This window comes from Lates calcarifer, linkage group LG10 (assembly GCF_001640805.2).
Source record: "Lates calcarifer isolate ASB-BC8 linkage group LG10, TLL_Latcal_v3, whole genome shotgun sequence".
NCBI classification, from domain to species: Eukaryota; Metazoa; Chordata; class Actinopteri; family Centropomidae; genus Lates; species Lates calcarifer.
In genome coordinates this window covers 27215555-27229865 of record NC_066842.1, presented here as the reverse complement: position 1 = coordinate 27229865, position 14311 = coordinate 27215555, and the positions used below count along the sequence as shown (strand labels likewise).

General features: G+C 39.1%; 1 protein-coding gene across 2 annotated transcripts in view; it reads left to right on the top strand.

The window, feature by feature from the left end:
* The window catches only part of bcar1 (BCAR1 scaffold protein, Cas family member), a 78933-nt gene that overhangs the window by 15915 nt on the left and 48707 nt on the right, over positions 1-14311 (top strand). The window contains exon 2 of one of the 2 annotated variants that reach the window (XM_051073658.1): positions 11876-11923. The exons of the other annotated variant lie outside the window; for it this stretch is intronic. Within the exon in view, the coding sequence (XP_050929615.1) occupies positions 11876-11923 (48 nt within the window). The remainder of the gene's footprint in view (positions 1-11875; positions 11924-14311) is intronic. 2 annotated transcript variants of the gene reach the window in all.

Here is a 14311-nt window from a genome sequence, read left to right as displayed (position 1 = left end):
ACTTTATCAGCGTTAATATCAATACTTTAAAAGTGTCTATATGGATCCACCACATGGTGTTAATGTACCTCTTTTTTGAGTTTGCCCTAGGTGAATTTGGATGTGGTTAGCTTTCTAAGGTAAGATGATTGTGTTAAACCACATCAGGAAAAGTATTACAAAAAAAAAAAAATATTACATTTATGCTCAGAATTCACCTTTTTTTTCACCTTTTTGCCAAAATGGCAAGGCTTTAATCGATGGTTTATCAGTAATCACTCATGATGTCACAGTCAGGTCACATTTCACACAAACCAGAATTAAATTAACTCAAGATGCAGTGAGATTTGTAAAATTGTCATCAAGTAGAAATTTAACTGAGCTCAATAAAACAATATGAGACAGAAAATCCAACACTAAGGCCACATCTTGTGATAAGGGTCATGAGTACAAATTTGAGTTACAAAACAAATATCACTGAACTTATTATGTTGAAGTATCTGAGCTGCCTGTAGAAGAGATGTCTTTTGGATCCAATTTGAGGTGCTGTGGACTAAAGGTGAAAAAGCTAAATGTCTGGCCTGAATGTGTGGATGTTGTCTGGTATTATTATATCAGACATTACATTTAGAAGACATGCTGGACAAGTTTAAGGTCAGAAATTGATTATTGCAGTTTTTAAGCAGCGGTCACAGGGAGTCAGTCACAGACCTTATCTATCTACCAGTGTGTGTTCTCTCAGAGGGCAGTGTAACATCAAATGAGCTGAACACCTCCCCATCCCCTCCACCTTTATCTCTCTGTCAAAAGCAATCTGTCCATCTCTCTTCACCTCCCTGTAAATAGTTCCTTTACTTCCTCCCTCTCATTTCCCCTCCCTCAATTCCCAGCATCCCTCTCTCATCAGCTCTCATCCCTCTAGCCCTCTCTCCGTCTGTATCCCCATCACCTATCCAGCCCTCCACATCTTTCTACTGCACCACTCTTATCCCACACATATTCCATCTATTCCTCCCCTCCCGCCCCATCTCAATTCAATCATACTTATACACACACACAACACACAAACACACACACACACATACATACACTGCTCAGTGGTGTGGAATGGCCTTTGTGAGGAGTAAATTGCTTGGCCTCTCAGTTCACAACCAATTCACAGGATGGCAGCTGGGCAGATTAAACTCACAGCTCCCATAGTGTGTGTGTGTGTGTGTGTGTGTGTGTGTATCACTGACCACCCAAGCTGCAGTCACCTTAATGTCTGTTTGTGTGTGCATCTCTCTCTCTCTGTGTAACAGTTGTTTCAGCTCAGAAGATGCTTCCATTAATAGAAAGTGAGTAGCAACATGGAGAGGAGATGGAAATGGAAGTCCCTCCAAGTCATTAAAACAATGCACTGCAGAAACTAGTTTTCACCCTATATAGTTTATTTTGACTCAGCCCCCCTGTATGTTGTCCTGCTGCTGGAAGCACTCACCAGAGCATCAACTGTAGATTATCATCACTGAGAATAGTCCCCAACAAATGCATCGTTTCGTCCTGTTTGAGTAATGTTTGAATTAAAAAAAAACTACAGTGACCAGCTGTTTAAAATTTCTGAGCTAATACATCTTCAGAATCAATGGGATTGGAACTGAGAGACATGCGTACACACACACACAGGGTACAGACATCATAAAGTATTGAGAAATGGACTAACACAATGTTGGATTTAGTGTTTTTATTCTCATGTTGGCCAAAATCTCTGGTTTAGGGCTTTACCTCCAGATAAGTCGTTTTCATTATCTGGATAAACCCTTGGCTTGTTAACAATCTGCCTGAGTTTGATGTAGTGATGTTGAAAGTTGAAACATACTGAACCTGATCCTTTAATATTACAATATGGTTTACAGAATAATACACTACTGCCTAGCATTAAGTTGACTATTGTCATTTTTTATTAACGTGCATGTTTTACTTTGAACTTTAGAGTCAGTCAGATGTGGTGTCAGACATTACAAGACTGGAATGAGATTTGCTGATTGGATAGAAGTGGATATTTCTTTATTGCTTCTTGCAACTAGTGGTGTTGGTCCAGCCTTTCTCAGCTTATGCTTCATCAAACACAGTTCACAAAACCTGTGGGGTAAATTAATACTCAGTCAGTGGCAGTGTGCCAGAGTAGGTGTAGCAGATACATGCATCACTTTGAGAAGTACTCTCAGTTGAAAAGAAATGATTTATACTGCCTGTGCTTTTGCAGCACTAACACTTGGGGTCCTCTTTATCCTGCATCATGCATCACTGCCTTCTGCAAAGCATCTCTTGTTTGGGAGGAAGACAATTTGGGAAATAGTTCCAAAACAACTCTGTTGTCTGAGTGTGAGTGTGTGAAGTGTCTAAATTACAGCCATTTACTCAGACTGTCTTTCTTTTTGCATTATCTGTTCATCATGATCACACTGTGTGTGTGTGAGAGAGAGAGAGAGAGAGAGAGAGAGAGAATGTGTCAGAACCTCTGCTAGGAGTCACACTGACGTAGAAGCTCTGCCTCTCTCAGAGCAGGAGTTCACAGTTATCTTTGAGGTTCATGTAACAGCTCAGAGAAGTTCTCTTTTTAAGGGAATAACATTAAAGTTTTATTACACTATAATCTGTGAAATACAAATAATAATTATTTATTGATAAATTATTATAAATTAAAATTCAAAACTAAAAGTGCATACATAAATAAGAAATTTGGAATTTTGTAGTCTCCCTGAATAGCAATATAAGAACATTTGTATCACAGTTTTGGTCTCTGTTTCAGAATTACACCCCTGCAATATATAGAGAATGACATGATGGTGTTAGCCACAGGTACTTTTTATGGCTTATATTGGGCAGCCAGGTTCACTCTAGCACATACACCGTTTGATCACAACATCAAGGATAGGGAAACCACAGTACAAACAATATTGTATCACAATAAGATGGGACCATGTACAGTCCTGCAGTAAGTTCTCCGTTCATGAACGTTACAATGATCAGTTCTTCTTGTAACTTTTTAAGACAGGTGTTGACTCATCTGTATGGTCATTTTGCAGAATGTTGTTTTTACTGCTGTTGCATTGTATTGTGTTACATGGACAGGTGTTTCTCTTATTTTGTCAGAATCATGTCTCTGTAGAATGTGATACACTTCAGTAAAACCACAAACTACTATAATCATGGACATTTGTCTGGATATTATTTAATATCCTGGCCATACATTTTTTATCCAGATAATACCTTTAAAGAAGCTTCTTATACTGTGTATTTCAGTGCCTCTCTGAATGCACAGCTCTGCAGCTGTCCTAGAGTAAACACTGGAGGAGGCAGCATGATTCTCCTGGTTCTCCTCAACACAAGAACCACACATGTCACTCTGAAAATATCTCACCCTGATCTAAGTAAAATTAAACTGGTCTGGTTTTTATGGTCCAGTCCTATTAAGTTCAAAACTGGACCTTGCCTGGGTCAGATTGCCCAAGCTCTAGATGTGATTTCTGCGTAAATAGAGCTCATCTGTGCAGCTCATGTTGGCAAGCCTTGGCTGAACATTTGGCAAACATGTCCATGTGCTTAATTAATTCATGCCATCTGCAAGAGTACATGAAATATGTTTTGAGGTACAATCCATGCATGGCTTTGAAAGGCAAAGCAGATATTTCTGTTTGTAGACATCCAATTTTCATGCATATATTTAAAAGTCTGGGCTCAAATAATACACACTTTGTGTCATTGCGGTACAAATGGAATGCAACATTAACTTGACATTCATAACATTTATTTGATCTAACAAAATGTTAAGTAAACACACATCAACACAACCCTCTGAAGGCAATTCATTTGACCTCATGGCTTGATTTTGGCTCTGATATGCATTGTCAGCTGTGAGACCATATATAGACACAAAAATTTCTGAAATTCTGTTTTTGAGTTGTCGTTATGGGGTTGATTGAAGAAGGTTTTTTTTTTTTATTATTTTAGCATAAGGCTGCATTCCCCTTTAATATCTTGTGTATTAGGTCATTGTGAGTAGTTATGATCAATGAGCATGACTGTGTCTGTGTCAGTATTAGATTTTTAAATGTTTTTTTTTTTTTTTTTTTTTTTTTGCCAGTTGAGTTTTTGATTTGTCAGATCTGACACTCCTGTTTATTATATCAACAGTTTGTCAGGTGATTTTTACATAAAATTGACCATATTGTGGCATACTGTGTTTTGATATTACAATATGAAATGACATGTTCTGTGATAGATGATTTTATCCATATTGCCTGCTGTGTATGGACTAGTTGAGATTCCTCAGTAAGCCCTGTTTCTGGGACCTGTGTGGCCAGAAGCTTCGTTTTGAGCCACACTGAGCAGGAGGGCAATGGAGACAACATCAGTAGCATTTCTGCTGAGTGAAGCTTTTAACAGAGATTTCTGCTGACTGCTGAAGAGCACTGCACATCAGCTTCAGATGGTACATTCATTAGAACGTGTGTGTGTGTGGGTGTGTGCTATATGTGCGTAACAATGGACAGTGAGAGAGAGGAAGACATAAAAAGAGGGCGTACGCTGATAGAATGATGACTTCAAGAGAATACACTGAGTCAGCGTACTGGCAAACATTTTTTCTGCATAATTTTCCTCACACCAAACACACACACACACACATAGTCAGAATCATTCCCAGTTGATATTTTGATATATTTTTAGCTTCTTGTAAAATTATGTGATGCTTTAAGTAATGTTTCCAAACACTTCTTAAAGAACAGATCTACATGCTGTAATATACAGCTGGAACTAAATTGAATTGGACTATTTAAGGGAATTTGATACTGTATTCCATCCATTCGTTTTTGTCCTCTTATCCGGGATCAGTGGTCTCAGGCTAAGCAGGGAATTTCAGACACCTTTTTCCCCAGCAACGCTTTCCTGCTCCTCCTTGGGGGATCCCAAGACATTCCCAGGCCAGATGGGTATATAATCCCTCCAGTGAGTTCTGGGTCTACTCTGGGGGTCTCCTCCTGCTTGGGCGTGCCCAGATAACCTCCAGAGAAAGGCACCCAGGAAGCATCCTAATCAGATGCCTGAAGCACCTCAGCTCCTTTCGACTCCGAGCACCTCATTCTATCTCCAAGGCTGAGCCCAGACACCCTATGGAGGAAACTCATTTCGGCCACTTGTATTGATCTGATTCTTGTGGTCACTATCAAAAACTCATGACCATAGGTGAGGGTTGGAAAGCAGATCGACTGGTAAATCAAGAGCTTTGCCTTCAATCTTGGTGGAGTCTAACACCCACTGAAAACATGTTTGACTTTGTGCAGAGTACAAAGTATCAATTATATCAAGTACAGAGAACTGTCATATTCACTCTGATCTTGGAGATCAACTCTTGCAGTGTGAATTTTATTAAGATTTCTCAATATATACAATATACACTTCCCATATCAGCAAAACAAAATAAGACCCACCAAACAAATGAAACTATCATCATATCTAATCAGCGTAGATTAAATATGTTAAATGTAGATCAACAGGAACATATGTCATATATAATAAATTATACTTATCCTCTCCATCAAATACTCCCATCTTTTGTCCTTCACCAACTGAAACTTCAATTACAATACCATCCTTTAGATTCTGACCGCTCAGGTGTTATATTCTAGGAGGCATTTTCATCCACCTGTCCTTCATTCTAAGAAAAAACGAACAAAAAAACACAAGTTAACCAAACCAAAAACAGAAAACGACAAAAAACCAAAACCTTGAATCAAGTTTAAGTATAAAAGCCACAGTTTTTATACACTTATTGTGGGTTTTTTTATGCACATCTTTTCCATGTTCACATAATAATACTTTTTTTGAGTGTAGAAGTGTAGGTGGATTTCCAGTGTTTGACCATCATCTTCTTTTTGATTTCTTTTTCATTGATGAAAAAAAAAAAACAACTCACTGTATCTGGTAACACATCTTGAAATATACAAATTGATGGATTGCATTAAGATTTCATCCCGAATGCCTCTGATAATGTTCTATATCAAACCAAATCTTCCAATTTTTTCTAAAGGCCCAAAATGTGTGTATCAGTGAATCTGTAATCCCACATTTACACACTTCCCTGATATATTTGATCATAGTCATTAATTTTACCTCTTGTAGAGTAGGTTCTATACATGTGCAGAGTGGAGACTTCCTGACCACCACATGGTTACGTAATGTAGCCCTGCCTCTCTCCCAATGGCAGCTTGGATTGGCTCCAGCCATATGTGAAGGAGGAGTTGTCCACCCAAAACATGGTGTTTAGCTGCTTCTCAAGCTCCTGGCTTAAAAAATCATACTGCTCTGCCTTGATAGCCTACACAGCCTAGGCAAATACTCAAAGTGATTTCTTATAGTCAACCACAAAGTTAGCCTCTTCTAAACTCTTAGCTAGCATAGTAAACAGAGGGTTTAAGTCCTGCCCCACTCTTCAGCCATCTTTAGGAGTGAATTTCTGCTTTATTTATCTATCATACTTGCTACTGTACATGCTAGAAAATATCTGACCCCTTGCTATTTTTACCAACATAACACTGCTGCTCTATTTTTAACTAAAACTGTAGCTCCCATGAGCATACTTTAGTCGCTGGTGATGTGAGAGAGCTTTTGGTTGGTACTGAAATGAAGATAATCTTTCTAACTGTAAGGAAATAACAGTCTGCATGACTTCCTCACTTAAAGAAAATTAGTTGAATCTTTAGCTTTAATCAGCACCAAATTCACTTCAATTTTCTTCACATCAAGCTGTCTTCTCATGCATTTATACTGTGCGTCACTAAAACACTCATTTACTGGAGTTCTGGGGAAAAAGCATACTTTAAAAATGTTAACAGCAAGACAGGATTGTGTGAAAAGAGTTAAAAATTAGAATGCAGATTTGAATAGGAAACACTGTAGTGGTTTCAGTAGCTGTTGTAGCTACTATCCAGGGAAGACTATTTCCTTATCAAGCTGTTTAGATCTGTTAGAAGGTCCGCTGGGAAACAGTCAATGTGCACTGATCACAACACACAGGAAACGGAGCATTCCTTTGGCCAGACAGAGGGGGAAGTGGGACACAAGCCAGACTGCATTGTGTGTGTATGTGTGTCTGTGTGTATGTGTGTGCAGAGAGAGGTGAGGAGAAAAAATAAGACAGGCCAGACTATGCACCCTTCTGCTGTGTGTACGTTTAGTTCTGTGCATTTGTCCATCGCTCAAACACACTCTTGACCTCGCTGGAGGAGTGTAACAGTGATATTAGGTCAGAATTATTCCAGCTCACATTACAGTAGTATCCCACGAGGCCTTATGTGAGAAGAGGCCGGATTCCTTAAGCTGTTGTAACTTCAAAATAGATCCTTTGCCCCATTTATACTGTAGTTTTAGATCATACGTACTCACACAGTGGTGGAGGACTGAAGCAAAGATGAGGCTTAATCATCAGTGATGTCAGTCGCTCTGTCTGATCCACAGTCAAATTCTGTATCTCATCAACTACTGGCCAGATGTCATGACATTTAGTACAGATACTCATGTTCCCCAGAGGCTGAATCCTGATGATTTTCATGGCCCTGACCTTTCTCAGGTCAAAATGTCAACTTTGCACACAGGCTGAATTGCTATTATAAATGCAATGGATGTTTGTGGTCCCCAGAGGATGAAGACTGTTGACTGTAATGATCATATGCCCTTTACTACAGCACATCTCAGATACAAAATAAATACAAAAATATTTTAATCTAATTGACAGATTGGTATGAATTCTACCTTATCTCATTAATGTTTTCAGGGAATGACTATTCCCGAACAACAAATGTTGGGCATTGTGATGATTCTGACATTGTAGCCACAGTTGGAATTGAAGGAAGTGCAGCATTAAAGCTACATTACTTAGTTTTTCACTACCTGGGCATAACAGAAAAATCTGAATACACAACATTTACATATCATCTTATAGGATTGATATGGTGAACTTTTTAGGAAAATTTGTTTGTGTCTGACTGATGAATGTCTCCATATAGCTTGGGTTCGAGGAAAATATCTGGCTTTTTAGCTGTTAAATACTCCACTATGTTCACCAGCTAGTCTCTTAACTGTGTCTGTGTGCTGTTTGCCACTGAGCACGTCGTGTACAGCGGCTTCATCAGAACTGTTTCACTGAAATCGGCTGCCTGCTGAGGTTGTAATGATGACAGAGCTGAGACACAGTCAGCAAGAGCTAGAGGACCAAAGCACAGCTGAAAGACTCTAAAAAGCTCTGCAGAGTTGGTAATTATTCTCTGTGTGTTTATCTGTAAGACACCTTTCACATTACAGTCATTTAATTCATTCAATTCAATGTTCATATAATCTAAAATTGATGAGTGCAGCTTGGATGACAGTAGTTTATGCTGTAAATCTGTTTCAATAGTGAGACCCTGCAACGGTTAGGTGTCAGTGTATTTTTGAAAGATAAAAAGAACCTCTAATCTTCTCTTCTGAGCTTCCTCTTTTCATTCTTCGATTCAGCATTCAGTTTTCTTCCAGTCTACTGAACCAGCATGAGGACAGGAACCCGCCAAAACCATCCAGTGTTGATGTGTTGAATGTGGTGATATTATAGGCATTAAGATATTACTGAAAAAATGTAATTAAGCAGAAATAAGTAGTATTAAATGTCATCAGCAGTAACTGTAAAGAGAAGCATTTAGCTAATAGCTTAAATTGACTGTAATGGCCAAAGAATCCTAACAGCTTCTTGTTTATAGCGTGGATGAATTGAATATGTAGATGTAAGTGAATGAACAGTATCTAAGATGATAAAGCATTACCGCTCTTTATTTGCTCTTCTTTCCCTCCGGTCCATTGGAATAATGTAGGTCAGTCATGTTACTGTGTGCTTCATCCAGACTGACATGTTGTTTACTCCTCCCTGTCTCCCTTCCTTCCTTCAATTGACTTATTCTAAGTTTTAGCTATTTATTTCTGTTAGTCAGTGAGTGTGAAAGAATTGTACACACAGTAAATGTAACAAATACCATTTAGATTACAGGGTAAACAAAATTATTTTTGATAGTATAAAGTGCTTCTTGGACTGCATATAGCTGTGAACCATAATGAATACTCAAAATGAAACAGGAGTAGGTGGAGGATAATACCATAGTGTTTATAGTGTAGATTAACTTAAATGTAAAGAAATATAGAATGAAAAATATCAGCTAAGCTATCTGTGCTCACTGGCTAAACTGCACCATCATCCTGTTTACATCATCCAAGGCATGATGGGACTAGTCCTGCTCTGAACCACACCCAGACACATTCACTCACAATGTGTTCCAGCCTTTAGAAGCAGCAGTACTGATGGTTCAAGCAGAAATAGCTAGAAGTCTCTAAATATATCCATCCCATTACAAAATGAAAAAACATTGGAGTGACTAAAATCTGTGAAAATGAAATATTAGTCTGTCAGTTTTTCAAATGTGGATCAATTTCTGGCAGAACTAGGGCTCTGAATGTCCCATTGACGGGGTTCGTACCTGGACCACTGACCTTCACATCTGTGCATTCACATATAGATGTTTGTGGTGTGCTGAAATACAACTTTTAAAAAATAAACACTCCTGGAATGTCAATAGCATCACTGGTATGCAAATTTATGTGTGTGTGTGTGTGTGTGTGTGTGTTGCACCTTTGACATCAAGTTGACAACAGAGCAAAGGTCAGACTGCCACCCAAGGTCATTAGAAATGATCCTTCGGGAACCATGAATTTTCCAAGCCAAACTTCATTATAACCTGTCCCTTAGTCAAAATACCCCAGTGAAACATCAGAAGATTATTATGATTGCAGCTCAGACAGTTGTGAGGCTGATGGTGAATGCATCTGTAATCCATATAAGTCTCTTCTAATCTACATACTATGTGGATTAAAGAGCAGTTAATAGGAACTGCTGATCAGGCATTTTTGGAGAGAAATGTCAGTGATGGAGCTTTAAAACTCATCTGTCAATTCTTAATATCAGCTCTGAAGCTAACAGGCACCAGGGGTGAAAACCCTAAACTGAGGCTGAGATGGTCTTTTCTGTGGTGTTGTCTGAAATTTCTGGTATTCCGTCAGCATGCAGCAGAAAGTGCAGAACATGGCCGAGTGTTGTGCTGGTCTATATTAAGGCTGCATGCTAATTAGCCTACTCCACTTCTGATGGCCTATAAAAAGACATTAAACCCTCTGGAGAACTTTGAGAGACTGATCTGTCCTCCTGCTTTGCCTCTGCAATGTGATGATGTAAACGGATCTGTGTATTTACTGGAGTTAGACTTCCAGTAGGCTTTAGGTTACACAAAAAGGATGAGCTGTTAGATGGGCTGTGGCATTCAAACAATGATCAGTTGATATTAAGAGCCCAAAGTGTGCCAAGAAAACACTCCCCACACCATTAAACCACCAGCAGCCTTCTCTGTTGACACAAGGCACGTTGGGTCCATGGATTCATGCTGTTTGATTCCAGATTCTGACCCTGCCTCAGCAGAAATCCAGATTCATCAGACCAGGCTACGTCTTTCCAATCGTCAGCTGTCCAGTTCTGGTGAGCCTGTGTCCACTGCAGCTTCAGATTTCGGCTGACAGGAGTGGAACCTGACGTGGTCTTCTGCTGTTGTAGTCCATCTACAAAGTTGGATGTGTTGTACATTCTCAGATGCTTTTCTGCTCATCACAGTTGTAAAGAATAGTTACCGAATGAGTTACTGTAGCTTTTTGTTAGCTTGAACCAGTCTGACCACTCTCCCCTGACCTCTCAGAACTGCTGCTCACTAGATGTTTTTTTTTGTTGTTGTTTTTGGCAGTACTCTTGAGTAAACTCTAGAGACTGATGTGAATGAAAATGTCAGGAGATCAGCAGTTTCAGAAATACTCAAGCCAAACTGACATCAATAAACATGCAATGGTCAAAGTCACTGAGGTCACATTACTTCCACATTCTGATGCTTGATGTGAACATTAATTGAAGCTCCTTACCTACATCTGCGGGAGGTACACTGCTGCCACATGAATCGCTGATTGGGTAGTTGCATGAATACGCTAAGAGCTCAGTGAGTGTATCTATCCTTTTGTACATTGAACTGTTCTCATGCCTTTATGTTGACCTGTTCATCATTTCTCCTGAACCTGCAGTCTTGTCAGGTTGGAGGGTTGCTGAAAGTACTTATTGCTGTTTTTTTTTTTTTTTTTTTTTTTTTAAAAGAAGCTTATTATGCATTCTTATGTTAAATCTAATTCATTCTAATATAGGTCATGCTCTGCGCACAGACAGTCAGTGTAGTGTTAATAGATGCAGTGAATATGTTACAGTAAATCTGTCCACACACCGTGTATTCCCCATTGCATCAGGTGAATATATTTCAGCTGAACCAGCGTTTCAGTGTGTTGGAACCACAGCAAGCGTGTGTGTCTGCTTTGTTAGCTCCTCCCTGGTTGCATATGTGTGAGTTTGTGTCTGGACATGCAGGTGCAAATGTGCATTTCTGCTTAACCTATGTTTTGTATGAAGAGGTGTGTGCTGTGGAACTGCAAGTGCGTGTGTGTGTGTGTGTGTGTGTGTGTGTCCCTTTTATATGTGTTATCAGCAAATCTAGATCAGTCCAGACTGATTCACTGGCCCTTCAGGCTTGGTTGCCATAGTAACTCCCTCTGTGTGTGTGTGTGTGTGTGAGGGAGATAAGGCAAGATTTCAAATGACATATGATATGAAACTCATTCCGTCAAACACCGTCCTTGTCACCATGAAACAATATATTGTAGAACACGTAAACGTGAAGAAAAGACTTGTTTTCCCTGTGTGCTTTCTCTGCTCATCTGTGTGTTGTGTATCCTGTGGTCCTTCTCTGTCCTCTAGGTATTCTGTAGAATGTTTGACTGCCTGCAGGGGGCACCACAGGTAGAGGTAGGTCTTACAGCATGGAGTGGAGTAGTAACACCTGTACTCTGCACCAAACATCTGATCTAATAAGTCATTTGATGTGTGGAGCTGGAACAGAACCTGACTGAGAGGAGTGATGTTTGAACAGACTGCTACCGAGTTCAGTGACTAACAGGATTTATGTTTTGCACAAGTGTCATGATCTTCATCATTGTGGTACAGTGTGCTGCATTTTGACTCTGTGCCACATGATGTTCATTAATAGTCAATCTGTAGTGATTTTACCTTAAAAAATAAGGAAATTAGAACTGGAGCAGCAGTTTAGTCAGCCTGTGACCCTAACACAGAAAAAATATGGCATGTTTTTAATTTGAGTTTTCTTTTTAGGTTGGTGATCCCAGATAACATGTTTTTATTTAAGAACACAAGTTGATCAAAAGTATAAATAAGTATAAATAAACTGTCAAACATTTTCCATCCACACAGCAGGCATACTAGTGTTTTAGCAAACAGTCATTATAATGAAGCAATCCAGCCTAACTACTTATTAAATGTGGTTCACACTGTGACTTAACTGCAAGCCATGTGCAATGGTGAATAGTAACATCACCACTGAAAGACACTAGTTCATGTGTGCATACTGTATATGTGAATTATTGCTGTGTGTATCTGTTAAACTCTACATATACACATGTAAAATACCTTAAGCTTGGTCCATCTGTTCTATGCTGCCAAAGATGTGCAGTAGCTGTAATTTTCTTTTCAGTTATTTTTAAATATCATAATGTTTTATAAATTTTAGGCTTCAGCAGTTAAGAACATTATAATATTCAAAACTCAGAAATATTTAGGGCTTAGTATATGACAACCAGGTGGATTTTAAATCCAACAAAGCATGTTTTTCAATACTCAGCTGGCACAGTTTTATAATTCCCATGTTGAGAATGAAGTGCTTCAATGTTTAGTGCAATGTTTAGTGCAGCTTCTGGAGAGAAAGGATACGCAGTCAGAACTAGTAAGCTTATCTTGCTCTGCACCAAACCAACTACCATTATCAGCACTACCATTTGTGGGGCCAAAAGTGTGATGTACCATATGGACAGTACAAAAACATATCACACAAATACCCAAAATATATAACAGCAGTGGTTTATGTAAACAAGATGATGTTATGGGGGTTATGGGTAGCAATAAGTCACAGATTGGTACAAATCATGATAATGTGATGGGTAAGTCTAAGTTCTGATGGGAAGGTGGGTTCAAAACAAAATACTGGACACATTTTACACACAGTATATAAAAGGGGGTATAAAATAAAACCACCAGGCGTACGTCTCTGAACCACAGCCTGGCATAATCACTTAAGACATGTTCTGGCCTTTAGAAGCAGCAGTATGGATGGTTCTAGGGGAAATAAGAGAGCTAGAAGTAGAAGTATATGAAGTGGTATAACAGCAATATTTGCTTTTGTAATAGCAGAACTTTACTTAAGTTCTTTTAGTGCTGATTCAAATGTACTGGCTGCACAAAGAGAGACAGCTCACGACATAGATGGAGTGGCAATAGAGTGTGAGACAGAAAGGTGAATAGGTCTGTGCTTGACGCATCCCATAGGCTGTGTGCGTGATGTTCCCTACAGTGGCTGTCATTTTACTTCACTGTCAAAGAGCTGATTGTCTGACACAGTAGAGCAAAGTGTTGCCTCTGGCATGACTGATTCTCCGTTGTGTCAGTCTGTGAGAATGTGGAATATGCTTTTTGAAGCTTCTAGACATAGTTCAGTATAATTAGTATTAGGGCTGCCATTGGTTAAAACATTTACAATATACTTTTTGTAACTTTTTGGTACTTTTACAAGAAAGTATTGAGGTTTGATACCATGTCATAATCACTGCCATCAAATATTGACCTCCAGTTACATGTAAGTAATGCTGTGTCATTCAGACCTCCTTCCATCAGAGTTGGACTAATAACTGCCTGAAACATCAAGACAGTGTGAATTTAGTGTGTATCTCTCTATACTAGGTAGCCAGTGTGTTTTGTCTTCTTTATTTTGCGCTGACAGGATGGCATCATGCCACAGTTTTATGATAATGGCCCAGACAGTGCTGAATGGCTGTTACTGTGCAGTGAATAGGGATGCATTCACAGTGTGCAGTCCCATATTGCAGCTGCAGATTATAGCCGATAAAAAGACTGTTGACCTCTAGGATGGAGGCATGCTGAAACTCAACTGCAGAAGCCTTTTGTATAAAAGCTCCTGAATGATTTTACTTTCATGTTTCAATCATCATAGCAATATTTGTTTATTTCAGTTTCTACTGTTTGATTTTGTGTAACTGTCAGTTCTGCTCTGGGCCTTCTTGTTGTTCAACTTCTGCTTTGAGGGCTACATGGTGTGTGGTGTATGTA